The following is a 27,471-nucleotide window of genomic DNA, read 5'->3' as shown; positions in this document are numbered from 1 at the left end:
GAGTTTGCATCATGGTATACATTTCATCACATGCATCTCCTCCTGCCCCACCCTTGGGGATGCATCTTCACAAATAATATTATTTTAGAATTAAAATACATCCTAGATTTTTTTTTAAAAAAAGTAACCAAAAGAAACTTACGGATTGCATTTCTTTTTTTCCTCCTTTCCATAAGCCAGATTCTTGCAGGCACTGATGCATACTTCCAAAAAGCCAAATTTGAAATTGTATCTAATGGCAAATTCTATTTCACCACAGACATCAGCTTTTTCAAAGTCAACAGCCCCACTGCAAGTGCTGGTAATGCTGCATAAACTACCCTGTGTAAAACAGTGAATTAAGACAATACACAAAAGGGTCTCAAGTACATAATCTGTCTGCTTTCTAGGTTTAATTTAGGACCCCAAAGTCTAGACTGTCTGGGTGGCATGAAGGGTTAGAACAAGATTTCTCAGTCTTGGCAACTTCAAGATGTATGGATGTCGACGCATAGAATTCCCCAGCCAGCATACAGGGAAGATGATGTTCATACATCTTATGATGGCTGGGGAATTCTGAGAGTTGAAGACGACACACCTTAAAGTAACCAAGTTGCGATGGAGTGTACACCTGCAGGAGCAGTGGGGAAGGCTTTTGGCAACAGAGAGATTTCCCAGAAAAAGGCCCAGATTAAGAGACTGTGCAGTCCCAAACTGGAAGGTGGAAGAAGTTAGGGGTAGCTACAACCTAGAATTGCTCAAGCTATACAGTATCTAGTAGGTCAGAAAGACATAGCTGTCATTTGGCAAGATTCTATCAATTAGGTATAAGTAAATAAAGGAATGGACTCAATTGGATCTCACTGTTTCATTTCTGGGCTTAGGCCCGACATCAAGGTTGAAAAGCACTGGGTTAGAGGGGGATTTTTTGCATCTCTTTACTGTCATTTATTACTTGTCCAACCCAAGTCAGAACTGTAATAAACCTTAATATCCGAAGGAGATAAGATTTCCCACACAACTAATTTGAAGTGGCACTCTATTCTGATAACCAAAATAAAAGAAAGTCCCATTGTAAAGATAAAGAAATATTTAAGTTTATATCATTATTTCTGTCTCTGAAACAGATTATTTTCTGAACTGGTACATGTTCTTGAGAATTATATAGTATGTCTTTGGGAAGATAGTTAATAAACTGCCTAGCATTAAAAAAAATCCTGTACATTTTCCAGGCACTGTAATAGAAACATGAGAAATAGGATCACTACTTACACGTTTTTTATCTCCACAAATTAAGGTATTATTTGTAATAATGGAAGGTATGCCTTCTTCACTTGATGCTTTTATGCAAGCAACTCTACTGTCATCTTGTTCTCCATTGATACTTGAACATTTCTTTGTTAATAAAAACAGGAAAGGTAATAATAATATATAAAATCCTACTTTATAAAATCAACACAAGGGGGCTTCTGAAATGCTGAATGATACAGTCAGTGATTAAACTTGAATGATTCAATAACGTGAACCAGTTGATAACTAAAACAATGCCCAGCAAAATGAACAGTTTAAAAAGGAACTGAGCTAGTTCCATTCACTGCCGTACTTGGCAATGGATTGCATGTGAATTCATGGACAGTCTGAGGTTAATGGAGACACTGAAGATCTGGGAGTTCCATGTGGATGTTTCCCCTTCCCATCTGTAATTGGGGAGGAAAGATAAACTATGATTTCCCACATATACACTAATGTGATTACAGTTATTATATACTGTAAACCTCCTTTCTTTGCATAATTTATTCAGTTCACAGAACTTGTTGTGTTTTCTCAGCAAATCTGATTGTGATTCAAGTACAGAATACCCAACATTCCATTAATATATTGCATAGTTAATATAATTAAATAGTACTGTACCCTAGTTGAAATATCAATAGCGGTATCAGATAGGCTTCTCCTGTCCTTCACTGGATTGGTTTGTGGCCCATAATTTGCTGTGAGAAGGTATTTCTCGTTGGCCACATCATTCTGTGACTTTGAGATTTCTAGAGGGAAAAAAGTCAGAGAATTTAAAAAGTCAATTCAGTTTGTTCATAATTATGTCTGAAATTTATAATTCTTATAATACTTGTAAAGCTGAGCTCTCAGCATTTGAAGTATAATATTCTTGTTTGCATTTTATGAAACTAAAACAGACCTATTAAAATATATCAATTATATATTACTATAGCTTAGATTAGAGAACCAGTTCGGTGTAATGGTTGAGGCATCAGGCTAGAAGATGGAGACTGGGAATTCTAGTCCCACCTTAGCCACAAAGCTATCTGGGTGATTTTGAACCAGTCATCTTTCCAATCAATTGTAGATCAAAAGACAAAGCTTTAGTAACAACAACAAAAAAGGCTACATTTGGATAAACTTTTTTTTGTCCATGGAAAAGTCTCTCAAGCAATCACACAGAGTTCTTGCAGAAGCTTAGTGCTTCATAGAACACATATTGAAAAACCCTGTTTTAGAGATATCCTGGGGTTAATGGGATTTAATTTAGGAAGCAGGCACACAACAGAGAGTCTACAACATGCATATAATCAAAACACACACACACACACACACACACACACACACAATCAGCTCCTGGTAGCAAGTTCTGCCTAAAATAGTCTAAACTGAAAGTAACAATTTCAGTAAGTATCCATCCATACAGGATACAATTTTTATTCTATTATTTTCCTCTCTTGACAGGAGTCTACTGTTATTACAATTATCCATAGCACAGTTTCAAAGAAAAAGTATGAATTCAAAGGAGTGACTCTTAGTCAGTTTATTGAAAATTCTTTCAGGCAGTTGTGTAAAAACTGCAGTCTACATTGGCACAGAATGGAGAATGAGTTACAAACTAGAGAGAGTAAGAACTTAGAAAATGCTTCATGATTTGCTCTTTATTTTCTTTTATGTAGCTCTACGTTTGACTTAACAGTAAACTTGTTGATAAGTAGAGGGAGGGGGAAAATCCCTGTTCCAATTATTTCTCAAATAAGCATAGGTGCAAATTATATGTGAATTTTTATTGCATAAGATGTCTCAAGAATATCATCCCCCCAGAGATAAGATTTGCCCCCACTTTGACACTCTTTCACAAGGCCCTGAAAACCTTGTTTTGCCAATGAGCCTGGGACCCCAGGTGGGATGGGGCCCATCAAATGATTAGTTTGATTTCTGTCACCAGGATGTGAAGGTGGGATTATAGTCTTTGTTGTTGTTGGTTTTAGTGGGTTTGTATTGTGATAAGCCACCCGGAGTCATTGACAGTGAGTTAGGTAGCCATATAATTTTTCTATGAATGAATGAATGAATGAATGTTGTAGCAGTGCAAAATCTAAAAAAATGTATTGACCTCTTTGATTAATATTGTCACAAAGGGCAGAAATTAAAAGTGACTGTAAATTGTATTAGCTTGGGTGGGAGTATGTAGAACTTTTTCAAATGACATAAGAATAATTCTTCATGATGGGCAGGTCTAACCTCTCATATTCTGTATGTATATTTTTGGAGTATGGTCAATAATTCAGTCCCACAAGCTGTAACTATAATCAGAAGGGGCATAACTAAGAAGTCTCACTAATCTCACTAGAATCTATCAATACACATTGTTAATGAATGATGAAGCACTTTAATCCAGTGTCATGGCCACCTTGGATTCTACCTCAGAAGGGAAGTGTCAGATGAGAAGTTCTTATTTTCTTCAGGAATGGCATTGGGGGGGTTAAGGGGAAGGAAGGCTACTGTTCCTTGTACACTGCAAATCTTGAAGTTCCAATCCAGATTCTAAGATTCAGTCAGCTGTACCTTTGATACTGGTTGTGAATCTCTTTCTTTAAATCCCCCGAAGCCAAAAGATAGGTAGTAAATTATAGTACTGTTCTTTTAGCTACCAGATGACTAGATCTATCCTTTTAAAATGACATCTTATTTCAAAATAGTAAAGACCCTTACTTTTGAAATGTGTGGTAAAAGACAGAAAGATGTTTTCCATAGACTTGTGGAAACCTGGATTAAGTTCCTGAAAGAGAAAGAGACAAGAAAAAATAAATAGAATGGAGCTAGCTTTTCAAGGTTTCCTGGATCATATAACCTCTTTGAAATTGTCAGGGAAACGCAACCGCAAACTTGCAAACAGAGCTATAATTTCTGTGTCTAAGCTTTTAGGAAATTATCTATACTTGCATTATTATTATTATTATATTTTATCCCACCTTTTAAATATTTTGGCCAACTCAAGGTGACAAACCTACCTTAATATTCCTTCCTCCTCCTATTTTTTGTACAATAACCCTGTGAGTTGGGTTGGTCTGAGAAATAGCGACTGGCCCAAAAATCACCCAGTCAGCTTTCGTGCCAAAAAACAGATGCTGTCTGGTCCTTTGGTATCTAAAAGATCACAGTGTTTACCATAGTAATCTTATAAATCAGCCAATATCCCAATCTGAATTGTAAAAAAAAACCCCAAATAACCACTATATTTTTGTTACTTTGCTGCCATCTAGTGATCATCTGGATTTTTGCTCAGATCATAATCATAATAGTAAAGTTGGAAGGGACCTTGGAGGTCATCTAGTCCAACCCCCTGGCAGGAAACCCTATACCATTTCAGACAAATGGCTGTCCAGTCTCTTCTTAAAAACTTCCAGTGTTGGAGCATTCACCACTTCTGGAGGCAGGTTGTTCCACTGATTAATTGTTCTAACTGTCAGGAAGTTTCTCCTTAGTTCTAGGTTGCTTCTCTGGCAAATGATTATTATTTTATATTTCATTTTTGGAAATATTTAAATTGGAAATATGATTCAATCTAAGAATTCTAATGCAGTAAATTCTATCACAGTACATACCATTGACTTTCTAGTTTTCTTTACTTTAATCACATTCTTACTTTACTTGAAAAATTAATCACTATTCTCTTCATTAAAAATTTTAAACCCATTTTAACTTAAATATTTAGTCACTTTCAAAATGAGGCACTTATTTTTATTTGGCAGGCAAGGCTTAAAATGGGAATCAAAGCTCCCCAATTACAAAAAAAAGGCAAAATTTACCCCATACAAATAATAAGTAATCAATCATTATAACTAGTATGACTCAGGGTTAGCTCATGGGAATTTCAAATACTGCTCCCTGCCTTATATTCGGGGGGGGGGGATTGGCTGCAGAGTATGTACTGCTAACTAATCTTGAGAAACTGAAGAGAAGTAATGCAGACTAAATAACTTTGTCATCCCATTTTAATTAAATTAAATTTGTCATGAAGATGGGACAGATGAATAAACCATGAATACTTCTATTATGCAATGGGAAATAATAATAATAATAATAATAATAATAATAATAATAATAATAATAATAATAATAATAATAATAATAATAATAATAATAATAATAATAATTTTATTTGTATACCGCCCTTCTCCCGAAGGACTCAGGGCGGTGAACAGGGCAATACATACTAAAATACAAGAATACAAAAATTAAAAAGAGATTAAACAAAGTGCCCAATACAACAATAGATTAAAATACATTAAAACAATAATAAAACCAAACCCATCACCCATCAGGCCAGGCCGGCTTGTTCGAACAAGTAGGTCTTTAGATCGCGTCGGAAGGAGCGAAGGTCAGGCGCCATCCGGAGCTCAACCGGTAAACGGTTCCACAAATCCGGCGCGCCCACCGAGAAGGATCTCCCCCTGGCGGCCACCAGATGACATTCTCTGACAAGTGGCACCCTGAGGAGGCCCTCTCTGTGGGAGCGCACTGGGCGGAGGGAAGTTGATGCCGGCAGTAGGTGATTCCCTAAGGTATTCCGGACCCATGCCATGTAGGGCTTTAAAGACCATTACCAGCACCTTGAATCTCACCCGGAAGACAACTGGAAGCCAATGCAGCTCACGGAGCAGAGGTGTAACATGGGAGTATCGGGAGTCTCCCAACACAACTCTCGCGGCTGCATTCTGCACCAGTTGGAGCCTCCGAGTGGTCCTCAAGGGCAGCCCCATGTAGAGAGCGTTGCAGTAGTCTAAACGAGAGGTCACGAGCGCATGAGTGACCGTACGCAAGGCATCCCGGTCTAGATAGGGCCGCAACTGGCGCACCAGGCGAACCTGGGCGAAGGCCCCCCTAGTCACAGCTCCTATATGATCTTCTAGAGAAAGCTGTGAATCAACGAGGACTCCCAGGTTGTGAGCCCTATCTACGGGGGGTAATAACTCACCCCCCATAGAGAGAGATGGAATATTCTGAATATCCCGAGATGCCGGTACGCACAGCCACTCAGTCTTGAGTGTGCTGTAATATTTCTGAGTGTGGAAGAGGAAACTCAGACTAAACAAAAGGCAATCAAAATTAATTCCTTTTCAAATTAAGGGGGAAAATTGCTACAAAAAACAACTGTAGCATGGTTATTGTTCAAGACAAGAAGAAGAGTAAATAAATGAAATGAAGGTCAAACTGAACATCAAATAGGAAGTTGTCAATGAGATAGTTACAGAAAATACAGCTTATTCAGTGTTGTCTCGGTTGATAGCATTTCAGGTGTTTCCCAGGTGATAGTGGACCTCTATCTGCTACTGCAGCCTCCTTCTCAGAGACATTCACTTCCTTTACCGATCATGATTAACATTGGAAAAGATGGATGGCAGAAAAATGAACAGCATGAAGAGAGGGAGGACTCCTATCTATTTTTGTTCTTTAAAACTAGTCTCTTCCCTATTTCATACTTAATTGTTAATACATGGAGGATCATACAAATTAATACCTATGCCTACTACGTTAGGCTGGGGGGGGTGAAATTAATCATGCATAGAGATCAGTTTCTGGAGACTACCAGACAAAAAGACGTATAAGATTAAAGAAAACATATTAAGCGCAAAATCAATGATAGCTGGAAGCTTTTTGAGTAAGTAGGTGATTGGTCAAACAGAATTTTAGAGTGATACATTACCAATACGTTTATTCTACTGGTGGATTCAGCAAAAGGTGGAGGAGTTGGAGGAATCACCGATACTTTGCTAAGAGTTTTAAGGGGGGAAAAACAACATAAACAAAACTATTGGCAAATACCGGTATATCTGCTACATTTCCTGAATTGTCTCCTTCATATTTCATTATTTATCCCCAATTTTAGAATTCAGGAATTCAGTCATTCCACCCAATATTTAGAATAGAAGAATAATAAAAAGTTACCCACATAAAATACAATACGGCAAGTCCTCAACTTACAACAGTCCATTTAGAGACCGTTCAGTTATAACAGCACTAAAAAAAGTGACTTCTGACCAGTTTCCACACTTACTTATTAGGAAGAACTAAGAAAATGAAGTAAAGGTAAAACGTAGGAGATAAATCTTCTCAGCCCATGGTAACTTCCCAGTTCAAACAAAGTGCAAGAACTACTTCTTGATATGAGAAATAAGCTAAGATTGACCTAAGATTTATAGGAACATGGAACCTTAGTTTGGAATAGGTTCATCTGTCCATCTACTCATGGGTAGATAAACATTTCTTCTCACAGCTTCCCCAATGGCATTAGCAAAGGAACCTATTATCATGATGGTTTTAAATTAATATTATCAGTTTCTCAAAAATGCTGGGGTATATATATATATATCCCCAGCTTCTCAATGTCTTCCTTCTATTCAGTGGTGGGATTCAAATATGTGAACAACCAGTACTTTGCGTGGATGCCACTTCTGGAAGTCCATTCTGGGCCTGGGCAACAAAACATTAGCTACCGGTTCTGCTGAAGTGGTGCGAACTGGCTGAATCTCACCACTACTTCCACTGCCTGAAAGTTGCTACTGCTTCTCACTAGCTTTGGCAATAGATCCACCCACTGCTTGCCTAAAATGTTGCCTACCCATGATGTGAATTTAGAGGTAGTCCTCGGCTTATGACCATCACTGAGCCCAGAATTTATGTTGTTGTGAGAAATTTGTTAAGTGAGTTTTCTCCAATTGACAACTTTTCTTGCGATATTTGTTAAGTGAATCCCTGCAGTTGTTAAAGTATTAACACAGCTGTTAAGTGAATCTGGCTTGCCCGTTGACTTTGCTTGTCAGGAAGTTACAAAAGGTGATAACATGACCCCAGAACCCTGCAACCGTCATAAATAAGAATCAGTTGTCAAGCATCTACCTGCATCTACCTGTACCTGAATACAACATAGCTTAATCATTCAGAGGTAAGACCCATCAGAAATGCTTAAAATTCTGCCTTTGGTAAAACTAGACTCCTGGTAAGTCATGTATGTAGCCTACAAAGAATATTTAAAGAGTCTGTGGTTTGGGGGTGGGGGGAAGTTGTCACTTTTGTCACTTAGATCACGTCTGTGATTGAAACACGGAATTAGGACATTTGTCATTGAGATCATGTCTGTGACTGAAACATTAGGACATGAAATGCCATGGAAATCTCATTTAAGACGTGCTTGTTTTAATCTGTGTAAAATATGACATTGCATTTAAATTGAAACATTTGCATTTCAATTCAAATTAAAATGATTCTTAAATAATAATAGAAAAGGGTTATTAGGGCTGAAACTAAATATGTGACTGAAAGCCAACTCCCCAGTTTACTTTCAACATTCAAGAGGTAATACTATTTATGATCTGTCAGTCACACTCCTGTTGGCCTTGGTATTTATTTTTAAGCTTTAATCTTTTTAACCTTTAACTTTTTCAATGAAACCCAAACAAAACTTTACAACTTAATCCCCTTTACCAACTTTGCAAGAACAGCCTACAGTATCAAGGGCCACAGTGTTAAAGAGACACCCCTTTATCCCTCCCCTACCCCCAATGTTGTTGGAGTTGTGGTTATAGCAAAAGCTATAATTACAGAGCCACACCGAAACGCTCGTCTAAAGACTGCAACACTGAAATAAAAGGCAGTGTTTTAGTGGCTCGAAAGGTAACACAAGGAAAAGTGAAACAATTTCCCCAAGTAAATATTTGGAAATGGAGATTTCATGAATCAGTTTGCCACAGACGTCTTATATTTAAGCCTTTCTAAAGTTGGACTTAGAAATTCCAAGAATTGCAAGTCTTATATATATCTGAATGAGGCCAAGTGGTAAAATGCTGCTATGGCTGATGTTGTTCAAGTTCTATATGTAAAGAGAATCCATGGCAATGAAATGCATACTCCACCCACATTCACTAGAACAGGGGTAGGCAACCTTGGCTCTTTTATGACTCGTGGACTTCAACTACCAGAATTCCTGAGCCAGCACGGCTGGCTCAGGAATTCTGATAGTTGAAGTCCACGAGTCATAAAAGAGTCAAGGTTGCCTACCCCTGCACTAGAAGCTTCAACAGGCTTCCTGCAGGGGTTAATAAGCACTTAGTACTACATCAAACGTCTGTAGGACACGTCAACTTCCTTGTCCTTACCTTAATTTCTGATAAGATTTCAAGAGTTTTGCTCCAGCAGTTTCATATCTACCTATCAAGAATGAAAAGAACTCAAGGTCACTGATAGCAATAAACTTGTACTCGCGTGCCAATTTTTTAAAATAGATGTAGCCAGGGCTTTTTTTGTCATAGAACGCCCTGAACGAAGTTCCGGCACCTTTTTTGGATGGAACCTTGTAGGGTAGGCAAGGCGGGTTGTATGACATGTGTGAATTCCGGCATTTTTACTACTTGATATTGCCAGTAAGAAAATGTTTGTGGTTTAAAATGTTCTCTTCCTGTTTCTGTTCAACCCCCTGTATTATAATGGATTATGGAGACCTCAACTATAGCAGGAAAAAAATGAAAAAGAAGTAAAGACCAATAAGGCAAGATGATAAAATGAAAAGAAGCAACTTTCGTATGTAACACCATTTAAATATTGTACAACTTTTCAGTACAAATAGTGCTAGGAAAAAAATCTCACTGATTATAAAACTACAGATAGGCAGTCAACTAAAACACAGTCAACCCACGTGATTCAATCTATCAGTGTTGCAAATGATGAATGGTGTGAAGCAATAAAAGCATTGATTATTAACAATTACATTTGGAATGTGTTCTTATATCTGTCCACAAAGAAAATCATTCTGTATCAGGTAAATCATTAACAATATAGAAAATAATTCTTTGGCATAATCAACTAAGCTGACAATAAAAATTATTTTCTCACACTGGTTAATCATGTGATCTTTCATAACATGTGTGCCAGTAAAAGAGGGAAGTGTGTATATGCTAGTCTTCTGGCAGTAGCGATGCTACTGCAGATTTCATTAATCCATATACAAAGACAGCTTCTATATAAATCAACCTAACTTGCAATATCAGAGCTAGAGTCATAAAAACTGGACATTGAAGAATGAATCGAGAAAAACTCAAGTTCTGTTGTCCTAAGAAGAACAGCTACTGGAGGAAAAGATCTCACCAGAACTGAGAGCTTTAATCTGTTTGATCAGTAGTTAAATCAACAGAAATGGCTTCTTCAAATTTACTTCACAAACTAAGCAGCCCCAAAATTCAGACCCTTAGCTTTAAACAATGAAATGATCCTATTCACACACCTACAAAGTTGAGAAAAGGATTTTTGTGAAAGGAAGTAGAATTAACATTCCAAAGGCTAAATGCAGGAGCATTTTTAAATACTTAGATTAATTGTTAGCCAGACTGCAAATAAAGGATGAGGTCGATGATGATTTCTCTTCTGAAAAAACACTGTCTTGATAATTTAGGGTCAATTCAAGCTTTATCCCAAAGCCTAAGAATTGTTCAAATATCACCATAATATATGTGTGGTTCTTGTTTTTTGTAAATTTTGTCAGCTGTTTTTACAATTGTATTGTTATAGTTCCTAATGTTCCAATAATTATGAGGGAAAATATTGCTGGTTTAGTCCATTGTCTCTGTAATTCAGTTGTTCAGTCCAAATATTTTACAACCCTTTCCAGTTTCTTTTGAGCTAGTCTAGTGTCATTTAATACCATCACATTTATAAGTAAACATTATAGAGCTTTTCTTCAACTATTGTAGTGGCTAGCATATTATGCCCTAGATTTCTGTTCATCTGAATTTGGAAATCCCATAAAATGGTCATTGTGAAGCATCTTTTCATCATTATGTGCATCAAATCTACTCTCCTTCTATCATTACTATTTTCATCATAGCTCTGATGAGTTACTGTACTTACGAAGCAATAAAGAGTATTTTTATTCATAGTATTTATATAGTTTATTAAATTAAGAAGAGGTTCTAGCTCAGTGACAGAGAAAATGGCCAATTAGTATGAAAATGTTAGATTAAATGCCAGATAACCAATAATGTGAAAAGTTGGAATAATCAATAATTGATTTAATGAAGCAATAATTTGGCATTCATAAAATAATTTCATAATTTCCTTTTGAGCCTTGGAAGTGAAGCAGTTATTATCAGAAGTTCGGGGAATGGCGAAGAGTGATATACTATTTTCAATAATTTTATTTTGGATTTTGGAATGTTCCCGACTAGGCCGCGAATACCTAGAGCTATCTGTTCATTTGTTGAACAGGACCTTTTATTAAAGCTTTTTCTTTTTACTTCTACTCTCACCAAATTTCCATATTAATAGTGGGGCTAGCATTAGTTGCTGGACTGAATTTATTTTCTTATATTTGTCATGGTTAGTCATGTTGCATATGTCAATTGAAACGCAGCCTGGAAATCTCTTCTAAAAAGATCATTTGTTTTGCTTATTTATTTATGCCTGTCAGATAGGTAACTTGTTTTTCAAATAATGTTCTTGCACTATGTGAAAAATACTATGCCAATGCCACAAAGCATTACACTAGATAAAAAGGCATTTGTACTGAAGTTTTAAAATTAATTTATGATTAAGCAGTAAATGAAAGTGTAGGTGATTAGTTTTCCATGAAAACATGAAACTGTTCTATTATCCTATTTTCTGTAGTTCCTTATATTTAACATTGTGTCAAGTATATCAGAAGTTTATTGGCCTTGTACAGTAATAAATACTGTAAATTGAACCCAAGAGGTATTAACAGATAATAATTATTGCTATTATTAATACTTACTAGTCTGTTAAATTATTTTGGCTTCAAGAGAGTTGTAACTAAGGTTTATCTCTTTATACATCTGCAGCCAAACATATTGAAATCATCTAATTTCAATGGGACATAAGCACAATCATGGATAGTAGGTTACTTCTGGACCAGCTTTTACATTTATTCAGTTTCTGGTTACTGTTCCAAAGTTTAGATTATTTTTTTTAATCAAGAGATACTATTTCCCATTCATTTTTCTTCATTTTTCAAGACTGAGAAATCAGTTTGATAAAACATGTCTACAAGACCATTTGAGTTTATTTGAATTCTAATTCTGGGTGATATTCAAGACTAAAGGAGTAGAATTCAACATTTACAACTAAATTTGCCTTTCCTTTCCATCACACCCCATTGTGCTTCCATTCCAATCTACTGCAGGGCATCTTCATACCTGCGAAGCAGATTTTGAAGGCACAAATGTGAGGAGGAATCTTCTTCGTCCATTCTGCTAATATGACTTTGCTATATCTGGATTGTAAAGATGCAAACAGATGATCATCATAGAAAGAATTATTTATTGGTTGTCTCGATTTCTATAGTTCACATATACTGTAGATATGGTAGTTCTGTGCTAAGGGAAGTCCTTTCTCTGACAGGAAAGGTTAATTTTACACTGCATTTTGGAACTGGATTAGTATAAGCTTTTAATAATTTAACATGTTTTTCCTAAATTTTACCGTAATAATGATTATATTACATTCGATTGCATTAAAACTGAATAATTTCTTTGGCATTATAATAAAGGGCCAAGAGAGGGCACTGTTTGAATTCATAAAATAATTTATGAATTCATTCATAAATTCAGTGATCAATAATTTGCACTGAAAACTGCTAGGAGTCCAATGTTTTTCTAGGAAAACGTGGAATTATATGAGTCACTGCATATTTAGACAGTTGTGAAAGTCAACATCTTTGTTCTTATGACATTATGTTATATTTATTTACAAATAAAAATAATACTGACTTCTTTTGGGGGTTTTACTTTAATTATATACTTAGATTTAGATTTTTATATATGTATTGTTCCTATAAACACTGTTTAACATATGCATTTGCAATGTAATTAGAATTCACTTATAGATTATTTTCCTATTATGTTTTAAAAAATGGTAATAGAACTAATTTGTTTTCATGATTTCCTCTTTTCCTTTCACCACCTTTAAATTGCATTCCCTTTCTTCCCTTTTTTATTGAAAAGTTTTAAAATACATTTTGAATACAAAGAAAAAAACTCTCCTCCCCCCCCCCGTCTCCCCAACCCCCCCACCCTCCCCTCCCTGACTTCCCAGAGCTGAATACAGGGTATAAAAATACAAATAAACATAATCTAAAATATGCTAACAACAATAAAACATTAAATTCTATCGCACTTTAACTCTCCATCGTCCGAATAATAATAAAATAACTACAAACTAATTATACATCATATAGATCCACTACTTATTCAAATGCTAAATGAAACTTTTTAGTCCCATATTTGTTCTGGATATAATCAATCCATCTCCTCCATTCCACAATGTATCTCTGTTGCGATTGGTCTTTCAAATACGCTGAAATCTTCGCCATTTCCTTTCTTCCCTTTTCTATCATTTTTTTAAAAAACATACACTAAAAACGTATGCAACAGTTTCTCATCACCTTCTGTGTCTCAACAGTAGCAATGCCTTTGGATAAATTCCGCTTTTTTGCAACTAGAACAGAACTCAATTTGGCCTCTATTTTCCAGTATTTCTCCAAGAGAATTGCCCTGGAATTAATGATGGTGTTGGGGTGGGTGTGGGGTGGGGGGAGCCAACTAAGCACTGATATATGGTATAGGCAGCTTTGACAAGAGTGTGTATAGAAATTTCCACTTAAGAAAATTCTCACAATAGCTTTTTTTAAAAAAGGAAGGGTACGATGGCCCATGAGGAAAAACAACCAACATCCATATTTAAGCAGAACATGGGCCAACCACAATGGCACAAATATTGTGCAAGCCTTTACATTCTCCACAACTCTGTCAGACCAAAGCAAGCAAATTTAAAGTGTTTTAAAGCAATTTGAGTCAATGAAGTCTGCTGTTTAAAGTCACGTTCACACTTTTAGAATAGAATAGAGCTGGCAGGGACCTTGGAGGTCTTCTAGTCCAGCCCCCTGCTCAAGCAGGAGAACCTACACCATCTTAGACAAGTTGACTGTCTTAGCCTCTTCTTAAAAAACTCAAAACTCAAAAATTTCACTTCTGAAAACACAAAGGACATGTGTCCCCCATCTGTCTCTTGTCAAGGCCAAAGCACATTGGCATCTAGCCTCACAAAGAGCAAAATTAAAGATGACTTAGAAAACAACCCAGAGGAAAGGCAGAGAGTAAAATTACGTGATATGCTAAATTTTAAAAAATATATCAATTCATTGTAATATTACTATAGGAGAAGACTAGTGTGAGCCTGAGGTCGGGGTCAAACGCATTATCAGTTTGGAATCTCTATGCCTTCATAAGAGAGACCCCTTTGTATGACTGTTGTAATTTTCCACCCATGAACCAACAAGGTTATCATTATGAATGAAAGCAAATATACGCGTCACAGGATAATGTTGCAGGATCCAGTCTGGGTGGGCCACTGGGACCAGAGGTTTAGTCTTCCGAGCTTTTGGATTCGTGCTGCAGCCCATCATCAGGGAACTACCCTCTACCAGAATATGTGCCTTGGGTTATTCTATGTGTCGTATTTATGTGGTGCCTGATTGTGTGTGGCTTTTTAGTTGTTGATTGGGGTGTTGATGACTGGTTATTAATTACGACTTCAACAACTAAAAAGCCACGTACAACCAGGCTATACTATGCATAGACTATTCCCCAAACACACATTTTGGAGAGAGAGAATTTTCCAACACAAGTCCGAAAGCTCGGAAGACTAAACCTCTGGTCCTGGTAACTGGCCCAGACTAGATCCTGCAAGATTATCATTGTTGTTCTGTGTTTTGGAAAATATTGTGCCCTATTGCCCAGGTAGAATTTGCCACCAGAGAAAGATGCACCCTGGTAAGGAAATCCTTCAGCAAATGTCTTGCACTAGATGAAAGCAGTGTGGGAATAACTCTCCAAGAATATACTTTCTATGAAGGAGGCCACGTGGCTACTGAGAGGCAATCATAATTTTCTTGGCACAACACTTGGTCACCTTTTGCTTCTTCTATTGCAGAAAGTCAATGGGAAATTGACCTCCTGGTCAGCAGCAAATAAACAAGTTCCTTAATTTTAATGATACCTCGTGTCATGGTTCCGACAGATGCAATTCTTCAAAGAACCTCGAGGCATTGTTTACCTTAAGGAGTCTTTAATCAAAAGATCATGGTCAAGGCGAAATCTGGATTCCCCTCCCCTAAGCACACAGTATCAAAGCACAGTTCCTCCCTCTAATTAACCGTCATAAATCACATTCTCCAATTAGTTTGAATTGTAAGCTTCCCCTCCTGTTAAACAACCTGCCAAATTCTTATCTTCTCTTATTTCAAAACATCAGCATCAGCTAATTCTAGCTCTAAAAGTAACACACAAGTTTTAAAGAAGCAAAGCTGCCTCTCCACATGTTGTCAAAGTAAGAACATCTGATGTTAGCAGCGTTGACATCTCACTTATTTATTTTTTTAAAATTTCTACCCCACCATTTTTCTGAGAGGTACAGGTGGCATATATTCTAACCTCACAGCAGCAACTCATGGGCTAGATTGGCCTGCAAGGGAGATCTGGCCAGGGAGATCTGTGGCTGAACAGGTCAGGGACTCTAATCTGGGTCTCTCTGATCCAGTGACAGCACCTTCACCAGTGGACAATGCTGGCTTTCTTGGGTTTTATCTCTCCTTTCACTTCTGTTGCTTCTCTTTTACATAAACAGTGAATACTTCAATATTTCCATAAGGAATGGTTTTGATTTTCAGTAAATGTTTCTTCTGAGTTCATTCTAAAACTCCCATTACTGAATAATAGCTTCTCATTTAAAAATAAGTCATAATATCATTTCTACCTTACTCATTTTTTCCCTATATCCAAAGCTCTCTCTGACAGTTTTAAGAAGCGCTGCTGACTAATCTCATAAAAATGAACTGCAACCTACCAATGACTTCTCTGAAACTATCATAATATCATATTGTAGTTCTAATATTTCTGACTATATGCAGAAATTTGCTGGAAATAATGGTGATGGGATTCATGACATAAAGAGACCAGACACAACTGCAAAGAAAGACAACCAAAACATAAATAGATATGCATAACTATAACTGTACTAAAATCAATGAATTCAGCAGAAAAAGTGACAAATGCATACATTTATAGCTAAGGCTGGGTAAATTTAAATAATTCAATTCAATTACTGCTATTATAGCTCAATAAAATTGCACTCTGAAATTTCCACATTCATAGATTTACATTCTAGAAGACTGTTTTTGCTAAGATAAAACATGAATTAGAAAGAGAAACTTGTTGAAGTAATCAATTTATCTTGCATATGACTTAATGCTTCCGTTTTTCATTGGGTACCTTCAGTGGGGAATTTCTTCGCTCGCTCCTCAAAGAACCATTCACCTGTTTTCACTTTAATAGTCCTGCAAAAAAGCAAAATAAGCATTTATTTGAATTTTATACATGCCTTTTTCAAGGAGGATTTTTGGAGACATAAATGGGCTAGTTATTTTTTAAAAATCAAACCAAATCTATTCCATCATAGTGATCAAGAGCAGTGGAACGTCGGCTTCCGGTGGCTCCGAGGCGCCGGAGACAGCCTTCCCGGGCTGCCCGCCGCCCAGCTGTGTGATTTTTCGTCCGAAACAGCGCCGATCAGCTGTTCGGGAGAATTTGAAGCCCCCTCCTCAGGAGAAGAGGAGGGGGTGAGGCCCCAGGTAGGGGTAGAGTTCTCCGAGGCCGCCTGAGCTTGGAGCTTGGGCGGCTGAAGGATTGAACTCCCCCGTAGCCTGGGCTGCTCCCAGCTGGCTAGCGTCTCTGCTTCGGAATGGAGCAGAGCCAGGCGTCTGCGACCATCCCTGCTTGAAGGAGAGACTATGAAAGGAAAAGAGCAGGCAGAGCAGTACAAGAGGGAAAGATGAAGAGATGAAGAGGATTATTTTATTTTACTCTCGAGCTTGATGGACTTTGCTTAAAACTTAAAGTGAAAGTGCGACACAATTGTAAGTAAAAGATGGCGTCTAAACCTCCCCCTAGAACTTTTCGGAGTGCTGGAAATTCTCCAGTGCAACAACAATCACTACTGCAGGCGTTGCATTCTCCAGATGTAGTGACATCGAAGGATCTTGAAAAACATACCCAGTTAATTTTGGAGTCAATGGGTGTTAAATTTGCACAGATGGAGGAGAAATTGGAGAAATTGGAGCAGAGAATGGAAGAAAGGATGGAACAGAAACTTAGAGAGATAAAGGTAGACATTTTGTCCTCAGTGCATAAAGTAGCTAAATGTGTGGAGGTGCTGGATGACAAAGTGGAAGAACTGACTCAAAAGAATGCTATATTAGAAGCAAAAGTATTGGAAATTGAAGATTTAAAAGACAAAATGGATAGCGAACTGAGTCTGGCTCAATTTTATCAGATGCAGTTTGCTGTTAGAATTAGAGGCCTAAAAGAGAATATTAAGGAAGATTTAAAGCAGCTGGTTTCTGAGGCTTTTGAGGTGGTATTGAACCATCCAGCATCTGAAATAAAACAAGGCATGGACAAAGTGTTTCGTGTGAACTCGTGGATTGCTAAACAGAGAAAGTTGCCTAGAGATGTGGTGGTTTATTTTGTAAAAAGGGAAATTAGAGATGAAGTTATACAAGCTGCCTATGATACTAAAGTTGTGATTGCTGGTCAAGAAGTTTTGGTTCTAAAAGAAATTCCTCCAAAGATTTTAAAGAGAAGGAAGGACTTTATATTTCTTGTGCAAGAGCTCAAGCAAAGGGATATAAGGTTCAGATGGGAGATCCCAGCTGGGTTGAGCTTCTTGTATGAAGGCAAAAGGTACTGTTTGGGTACTGTGAAGCAAGCGCATGATTTTTACAACAATGTCTTAAAAGTAACCCCATCAACACTTTTGGAAGCTGCAGAGGGATCTGGAGAAGGAGAACATCAAGAGGATGAAGATGGACAGATAGACGAGAATGGTACAGGAGGAGATCAAGATGCAACTCTTTTGGATGATCCTAGAGAACAGAGGGTGACGCGTGCTGCCTTAAAACGCTCAAAAAAGAAAAGAAAATAGGTCTAGTAGAAATCTATGGAACTTCCACAACATACTGATAGTCAAGTGGTAGTTGTGTTTTTAAGAGTTTTGGGATGATATGTATGGTAACAGAATCTTTAATTTGGAATTAATGGACAATTTATTACAGAGGAAGAGGAAGAAAGTTTTGTGGGTTAATGTGGGTTAATTTGTGTAAGAACTATCTATTATAGCCTATTTTGGCTAGAGAGGTTAATAGGGATAGGTGTTTGTGATGTGTAAATGAGAATATGTTTAGGAAATAGTGAATTGTGGAAGAACATAGATGGGAATGACGCTAGTTTTCTTTTATTTTAGTTCTTTATACACATTTAGTATTATTAAGGATTGGTTTACTCTATATAAGCTAGAGAGTGATGGATTTTAGAGTTTATAATTGTTAGTATATGATTGTTCATGATTGCTTTTTAGATATATACCTTGTATTTTGCTCTGGGAAGTTGGGGGGGGGAGGGGGGGAGGAGGGGAAGTAGGGGGGGGAGGGAGGGGAGGGAGGAGGGAGAGGGGGAGGGGGGGATAGGGGGGAGGTAGGGAGGGGAGGAGGGAGGGGGAAGGGGGGGGGGTTTAAAGGAAAACTGTATTTTAAAACTTTTCAATTAAAAAAAAAAAAAAAAGAGCAGTGGAACGTCAGCTCTTGCATAATCAGTTATGTATTCTGTGATTTTGCACAAGCATACAAAACCCTTTTCTTTTCAAATCCTATGCTAATTCATATCCGGAGTCCCTGTAGCTGCCATTTATTTTTGAAACTCCATTCAAACATCATCAAACACCAACATCCCAGCTCTATAACTATTTTATCAATAAATGAAACAAAAGTAGTTTTTCCTGAAAATCAGCTCATACATATACCCATTCTCAGCCCTTTTTTCTTTCCTCCACAGGAAACGGTTTTTCAAGTCCTCCTTCTGAAATGGCAGACTTACACTTTCTCAAGCCCTTCCGCCATTTTCAGCGGCTGGCTATTTGGAAATTCCTATAAATCTGATTCCCCAAATAGAGGTTCCCACTGTCAAGTATACACAGTTGGCCCTTAATTTACGACCATAACTGAGCCCAAAATTTATGTTGCTAAGTGAGAAATTTGTTAAGTGAGTTTTGCCCCATTTTACAACTTTTCTCACCACATTTTTATTTATTTTATTTTATTTTATTTTAATCCCATTTATATCCCGCCCTTCTCCGAAGACTCAGGGCGGCTTACAATTTAAGCACAAACCAATGTGCTTAGCAGTAGCCTTCATTCTATGTATATGCCTGCTTGTTAGGGCTTTCACACACACCCCAAGCGGCATTATTACAAAGTCAGCTTAATTGCCCCCAACAATCTGGGTCCTCATTTTACCTACCTCGGAAGGATGGAAGGCTGAGTCAACCTTGAGCCTGGTGGGATGCGAACCTGCACTAATTGCAGGCAGCTGGTGTTACTTAAGGAGGCATTAGCCCACTGCTCCACCAAGGCTCCTTTGTTAAGTGAATCATTGCAGTTCCTAAATTGTTAAGTGCATCTGGTTTCCCAATTGACTTTGCTTGTCAGAAGGTTGCAAAAGGGGGTTCACATGACCCTGGGAAGCTACAGCCATCATAAAGGTGAGTCACTTGTCAAGCGTCCAAATGTAAATCACGTGACCATGGGGATGCTACAACAGTCCTAAGTGTGAAAAATTCATCTATTAAACCAGGGGTCTTCAAACTTGGCGCTTTTATGACTTGCGGACTTCAACTCCCAGAATTCCTCATCCAAGCACGCTGGCTGAGGAATTCTGGGAGTTGAAGTGCACAAGTCATAAAAGGGCCAAGTTTGAAGATCCCTGCATTAAAGTAAGGTAGGTTCGTACTCAGAAGCATAGCAGACAGTGCACTTCCACAGAAAGGCATTTCGAGTAACGCGACATTGAGAGCATATATAATGGCTGCATCCTTTGCACACTGCTCCTCTATCGAACAGGATTCCAAACGACTTCTGACAACGGGCACAAGACCGTTTCTGAGATCCAGAGCTGGCACTTTTTGTTTCCTTACGCCAAAGTTGCTGCAGTTGGGTTTTCAGTTTCCTGTAGTTGACCAGAAAGAAATAAAAATATTCACACATTTGCCAGGTGGGACATGTACCAGCACTACAAATTCTAAGTCATCTAAATATTATTAAGCTGTAGCTGTGAATTGTGATACTCTGACTTCCATGGAGATGAATCCTTTTTCTAAACCTCCAATGAAAAATGTCAAATATCTGGGAAATTACCCCAGAATATTTAATGGCCCATTCTTGAATAAAGTTTTGGAGAAGATGATAGCATCCTAATTCCAAGCCATTTGGGATGATTCTGAGTAGTTGGATCTATTTTAATTTGGTTCTTATGTGGTCAGGGCACAAAAAAGACTCAGGAAGGGTGTCAACCTACAGATTGAAATGAAAAATAGATTCTTGAGCTGCATGGCTTGACTGATCTGAATGACTTTAGGCAGGTTCCCATTTGTCCTGGCTGGTAATCTGGCAATCTGCTCCTGTTCCTAGATTATTTATATATTTCTCAATGGCTTTCACATATGAGGCATTGCAAAATTCTATTCTGTTTTATAACCCCTCTTACATCCCTAAATAAAATGGATCGGGGAAGAGATCTGGAGATTTGGGCTCCAAAGGATCTCAAAAAATGCAATTTGACAGCATTCCTTATAGAGCAGGGCTTTTCAACCTTTTCACCCATTGTACCATTTTTAGGATATGGCAATATTGGAGTACCACCAGTCACCTAGCAAGGTATCAAAAACTTGATGACCAAAAAAAAAAAGGAAAAAAGTGATGAAGTACAGGTAGTCCTTGACTTACAACAGTTGGCTTAGTGACTGTTTGAAGTTACAGTGGCACTGAAAAAAGTGCCCCCCAAGCCACAGCCGAACAAGACACCTGCCTGCCCACCCAGCGGCGCTCTTCCTCCTGTCTGAGGTTTTCATTGTTTCATTGTGAGCATTTCTGTTGAGGATTGGCAGCAGAAGTGGGGTGGGAGGTGTTTGGTTTTTACCCCTCCCCCCCCGTCTGCTGGGTGGTTGCAGCAGGTTTTGAACACTTCACATGACCCTCAGACACTGTGACCGTCATAAATATGAATCAGTTGTCAAGCATCTGAATGTAAATCACAAGACTCTGGAGATGCTGCAACATTCCAGCTGATTGGCACTTTTTCTGGGCTCAGAAGCACCAGGATCAGTGCTGAGCTCCAGCTGGAGCCTGGTGCTGATCCTGGCACTTCCACTGAGCCCTGACAGCCCCGAAGAAGCACTGATACTGGCGCTTTTGCTGAGCCCTGCCAGCCCTGCAGCTCCAGCCATCTCTCGCTCAGGCTTGTGCGGTTCAGCTCATTCCCCTCCCCTGCTACCACTTTTCTAGGATGCTCGCGTACCACCTGCCAGATGCCAATGTACCACAGGTGGTACCCGTACCACTGGTTGAAAAGCCCTGTTATAGAGAGCCCTAAACCTCCCAGAATGGTTAGAGCCAAATTTGGAGTCCTGCTCTAGCAGTTTTGCCAGTTTAAGGAAGGGAGTTTGAAGGGCAAAACTCTAGAGTGTCTAACTCTTTGAAATACTCAAGATCTCTATTTGTTGTTCTTCAGTTGCTAAGTCATATCCAGCTCTTCACGATCCCATGGATCACAGCACATCAGGCTCCCTGTTCTTCTCTGTGTCCCAAAGTTTGCCCAAATTCATGTTAATTGTGTCAATGACACTAACAATGTCACCTCTTAAAACTACTAAACCCTCTTTCTAAACTTGGCCCTGACCACCCCTCCCATTTTTGCAACATGATCCTAATGTAAAATCTAGGTGCTATTCTTGTGCAAGTCAAAAATGACTCAGCTAGCCTCATCAATGCAGAAACAACTTCTATCTAACATTTTCATCTATTGATCATTGAGAAACCATGAAACTCTAACATTCTCTAAAAAGCATTTTGATGAGGGGGGATTGATTGAAAGTTTAATTGGTGAGAAAGCTGATAAATCTGAATGAACCTGTTTACTCTGTTCTAAATGGGGTCTCAGTTCCTCTGAAAGATCAGCTAGGAGTTTTCCATGATTTGGGGCTGATATTTGTAGTAAATCAAACCAACCATAGTGAAGAACTATCTGCAAGCATGTAAAATTTCACAAACATTAAGATCTATCTTACTATGAGTTATAAAACATTTTTATTCGTATCCCATTATTTGTGCAACTTTGCCTTCAAGAATACACTTGTCCAGTACAGTATCTATCCATCATTAGTTAAGGAGGCTTATGAATTTAATGAGTTTTTAAAAAGTACTGGTTTTGAACATGGAATTGTTTTCATGTTTAAAGATTGATGGCTAGTTACTACTGTTGCTTTACTAAGTGATATGCTTTCTTAACATTTAAATTTCTGATACTGTAAACTGCTTTGGAATATTATGTTGAAAATCAGCATGAAAGCATCAAAAGCCTACTTTTTCCAAAATTCTTAAAGTTGCCCAGCTGACTCCACTGGAAATGAATGACGGCACTTCCACTCAGCCACCAGTTTCACTCCCCAAGCCCACAAAAATACTTTGAACTTGATCTGTGAATATCTCTGCTTCTGCCCATTTGAAATGTTGAGAAGGCACACAAACCACTGTCCCACTTCAAACTGCTGCAGAGCCTGTAATTCCAACAATCTACACAAAGGGGGAAGAAAAAGAACCAGTTATCTGCAGATTGGCAGATCGACTGGTTCTGTCTTTAGGGAAGAGGAAATTGATTAAACAGAAACCAGTTTTACTGTGATGGTTTTATCTGATCTAATTAGAAGTTACTAAGTCATCAGCTAGCATTTTTATTACAGTAAGTGAAATATAGGAGTTAGAAATAAGTGGCATACAGTCCTCATCTCAGGACAGTAATGGAGCATGATGATGATGATCATAAGTTATGAAGGACATAAAACAGGTTGGGCACTTGACTGACCTGTTTTTATGACTTTTTTGCAGCAGTTGTTAAGCAAATCACCATATTTTTTTAATTAATCCATGAAACTACTTAGGTTTCTTTCTACAAATGATTCCATTCAAAATTTCAACACTAGAGGGTGTTTTTGTGCTATCGTACCACAGAAGCTTGGACATTAAACTTGTACATTTTAATGTACCATCTTGTTTGGTTCTCAAAAGATACTGTATTATGTATTTTGAACAGTATATTAGCTTTCACAGCTCAGAAAACAAAAGTGCCTGCATTCCAAGGTAAAACACACATACCTTACTCTTTCTTCCTCCAGTTTTCTCAACATCTCGTCACGGCAAAGGACATTTAGAACAATTTCTTGCTCCAGTTCCTTAAGTAAGTTAAGGTTAAATTCTTGGGACATCTTCTCTTCTGACAATCACAAGACAATGCAATGCATTGTTCTTTTTAAAAGTGGTAAAAAAATGTAAGTGTATATTCCAGAGAAGCCTTTGTTTTCACAAACTCATTATCTGTTTAATACATCTGCTCTTCTTATTAATAGTTGTCTGCTTCCTCCCATGAAGAAATGAAATTCAGGCTTCTAATCTTCTGGAGATAACATTAAATTGAAAAAAGAAATAAATTAATAATTCTGGTAGAAAACTGGTGTGGCATGAAATGTAGTTTATCATTGCTCAGTTTCTCTGCTTATACATCGTTGTGCAATTTGTTACGGATAGCTTTCAAAAAAGTATTTAATAGCCAATTACAATAAGCAAACTAATAAAAGGTACATGGAATTAAGGGCTATTTCCTAGTTTCATGTTCTGTCTGTCTGTCTGTCTCTGTGTGTGTGTGTGTGTGTGTGTGTGTGCGCGCGCGTGTGTGTGTAGGGGGGAAGAGAGAGAATTACGCTTTGCCTATGTCTCTACAGGCACATAAAATGGCTTTGCATATGCAATTCTGACTGACCACACCTTTCTCATAAAAATCAAGAGGATCTCCTTTTGTTATTTTCAGCAATGTGCACTCATATTGCATCATGGATATTGATTCATGAATTGATGTCCAATAAATAGGAAAACCGCGGCCATCATCGTCAAGCAAAAACCAGGGAAAATTTCAATTATGTGACTTGAAGAAAGAAATAATAACAGAGATCAAAGGAGGGAGAACTGTCTGAAAAAAATCACCATTCACCTGGAGTTTGCGTATATGAGAAATAAACCTCCAGGCGACCATGTTTTCTAGGGAGCTTAAGACATGCAGTCTCCAGGACGATCATTGGTTGGCTCTAGGGCGGCAATAGGTTCCTTCAAACCTATTGGCCGCCACCTAGTGGCCAGCAGTATAAGTAGCTGCGTAGAAGCCTTGGTTACTAGTTCAGTTCCTGTTATCCAATAAAGCAATGTTCCTGTTTGAACTCTCTCGTCTTGCCTCCTGCTTACAAGAAACCCAGTACACAACATTTCCTTTGAAGGATTTTGTCTTCTGAATTTACTAATAGCTCTCCCAATATTATTAACAATATTTATGTTAGATTTTGAATGTTAAATCATTAGATCTGAGATTGATGGCATGGTGGTTAAGGCACCAGGAGACTGTGAATTCTAGTCTGCCTTATCCCCAAATCCAACTGGGTGACTTCAGATCAATCACTTGTCCAGAATAGTATAAGGTCTCCTGCTTGGTCCCTTACGACCCTATTATTCTATGTTCCATGTGCTTTCACTTAGCCCTAGGAAAGAGGCAAGTGCAAACCACTTCTGAAAAAGCTTGCCAAGAAAACTGCAGGCAGTCACCAGGAGCCAAAGCTGACTCGAAAGCACTAAACAACCCCAAAATAACAAACCCAAAATAAAAACAGATCAGACAAAATTCCATGAAACTACTTTTTCCCATTAATAAAGAGTGACTTACCTGTTCCTTCCAAACCAAAAGAGAGAGCCTTGCTTTATTGAATAAGAGCTTGTTACCACCTTCTCATATGATTCGGTCTTGCTGAACCAGAGTTAACATGGAGTTTTCTCTGTGTGCTTTACCGGATTGTCGTTCAGCCATCTGCACTGGAAATCACCATTACTAATACAATTTGCTCTCAAAGAGAGGCTCAACAGGTTTTGGAAGAAGCCATTCACTCTGGGGAAAAACAGCTGTTCTCATTAAAATGGATCTGAAACGTCTAGTCACTGAACAGGAAGAGTAATAGCAGTTAAATGTGATACTGACAGTGTTTCCTCCTTCTTCCTCTCTAATATTAGATGTGTGCAATACTGCAAACCTCAGTTTCCGCAAAGCTTCAGAATAAGAAACATAAAATTATGTCAATATGCCATTTACAAGAAAAGATTGGGGGTGGGAGGGGTTTCTTGACAGGCAATTAGGCAATATTGCAGTATTGTTAATGTGGAGGTGAAATTGCTTTATTTTGCTGTGAATGTGCATAATAGCCTACTTTTAATGGACAGAAGGATTTTATCTTTGTTATACGACCAAAAGCAAATTCATCACTCATCAAGAACAAGCAGCATCTTGTTATTATTTCAAAACAAATATGGGACTAAAAAGTTCCATTTAGCTTATGAGTAGATTTTAGTGGGATATTGTTATTGGTACGTTGTTTGTAGTTATGTTAAAAGAGAGTTAAAGCGCATTATGAATTTGGTTAATTTTATATTATGCATAATTTTTATTTAGAATATGATTATTGTAACTATAATCCTGTATTTAGCTCTGGGAAGTGGGGGGGGAAGTGGGTGGGTTTGGGGTGGGAGGGATTTGGGGATATATTGTAAAATTTTGTTTTTGTAAAACTCTTTAATAAAAAAAAAGAACAAGCAGCATCTTAGCTGGAGTCTCTATCTTCAGTGTCTATAATCACCTATATGTCTGTTTAAGAACCCTGTCCATGTTTAAAGAAAATACCTTGGAATAAATGGGCTTTTGCAGCATTTCTCTTATTAGCTCAATGATCCATCTAGACTAGCATTCTGTTTCTCACAGTGGCCAGTTCACACTGAATCTGGAGATTAAAGGAGCCACCGTGACTGTAGGTCCATTTTGTTGATATGAAGAATCACAGCTTTCCCAGAAAATAAACTTCTTGGTTCTTCACTCTCATATTTCCAGTCATATATTTTTCATCTTTGCTGGTGAAAGTGATTCATATAGCAAAAAACGTTCCATATATTCTTGGCAGCCAGATGGAGGAAGGTTGCCATTGCTTTCTGGGTTATTTTTTCAACTTCCCAGTCTAGACTATAACTTTAGGATTTCCTGGTTTACATTATTCTTCATCCTATTATCAATCAGGCTTGGACTTTATCATCTCTTTGGGATCAGCGTTTTGAATCCAGTCAAAATCTACTTATGAATTCTAGGTATTCTGTAGGGATATCCCTGCATTGTGTGTTTTTTTGAAGGAGATAGTGCCAGAACCAGATAAGGGCTGAACAAGTCCCTTCAGGAAAGATTTTATTGTAATGTATTTCAGAATAAGATTTTTCCTGTAAAACAGTCTGTTCTGTTATACTCTTCATCCACTTCTACTTGTTTACCATATGATAATCTATCCATGTACTATGATGCTGTAGAATGGAATGGAATGGAATGGAATGGAATGGAATGGAATGGAATAGAATAGAATAGAATAGAATAGAATAGAATAGAATAGAATAGAATAGAATAGAATAGAATAGAATAGAATAGAATAGAATAGAATAGAATAGAATAGAATAGAATAGAATAGAATAGAATACTTTATTTGGCCAAGTGTGATTAAACACACAAGGAATTTGTCTCCAGTGCATAAGTTCTCAGTGTAAATGCAAAGCAATAGTGCAATACTAATCATAATAAATGATACCAGTAAGAGGGGCTAGTAGAGGAGATGAGAAGGATAATAATAATAATAATAATAATAATAATAATAATAATAATAATACAGCCACACAACATGGGTGAATAGACAGTACTGTGAGGATTAGGTGTTCAGCAGAGTGATGGCACAAGGGAAAATTGTCCCTGTTTCTAGTTGTTTGGCCTTGAGGAGTTGAAACAGTTTATGGCCAGGATGTAAGGGATCTGTACTTATTTTCTCAGCCCTTCTAACCCATGCAATATACAGATCTTTTATGGAAGGCAGGCTGGTTGCAATTGTTTGTTTTTTTTCTGCAGTCCTAATTATCCGCTGGAGTCTGTATCTGTCCTG

The 27,471-nt window shown here is 37.8% G+C and overlaps 1 protein-coding gene across 1 annotated transcript in view; it reads right to left on the bottom strand.

The window, feature by feature from the left end:
* Window positions 1–25,423, bottom strand: part of SYTL3 (synaptotagmin like 3) — a 30,661-nt gene extending 5,238 nt beyond the window's left edge. Inside the window, exons 1-10 of the mRNA XM_081322730.1 lie at window positions 25,182–25,423; window positions 23,573–23,870; window positions 20,157–20,372; window positions 16,587–16,651; window positions 9,411–9,462; window positions 6,962–7,028; window positions 3,967–4,033; window positions 1,891–2,018; window positions 1,252–1,374; window positions 143–321 (exon numbers count right to left, since the gene is read on the bottom strand). Coding sequence (XP_081178856.1) covers window positions 143–321; window positions 1,252–1,374; window positions 1,891–2,018; window positions 3,967–4,033; window positions 6,962–7,028; window positions 9,411–9,462; window positions 16,587–16,651; window positions 20,157–20,372; window positions 23,573–23,682 — 1,007 coding nt within the window. The 5' untranslated portion in view covers window positions 23,683–23,870; window positions 25,182–25,423. The remainder of the gene's footprint in view (window positions 1–142; window positions 322–1,251; window positions 1,375–1,890; window positions 2,019–3,966; window positions 4,034–6,961; window positions 7,029–9,410; window positions 9,463–16,586; window positions 16,652–20,156; window positions 20,373–23,572; window positions 23,871–25,181) is intronic.
* Window positions 25,424–27,471: the final 2,048 nt, after the last annotated feature.

This window comes from Vipera berus (assembly GCF_964194415.1).
Source record: "Vipera berus genome assembly, chromosome: 1".
Taxonomy (NCBI): Eukaryota; Metazoa; Chordata; class Lepidosauria; order Squamata; family Viperidae; genus Vipera; species Vipera berus.
This window is presented reverse-complemented; position numbering and strand designations above follow the sequence as displayed.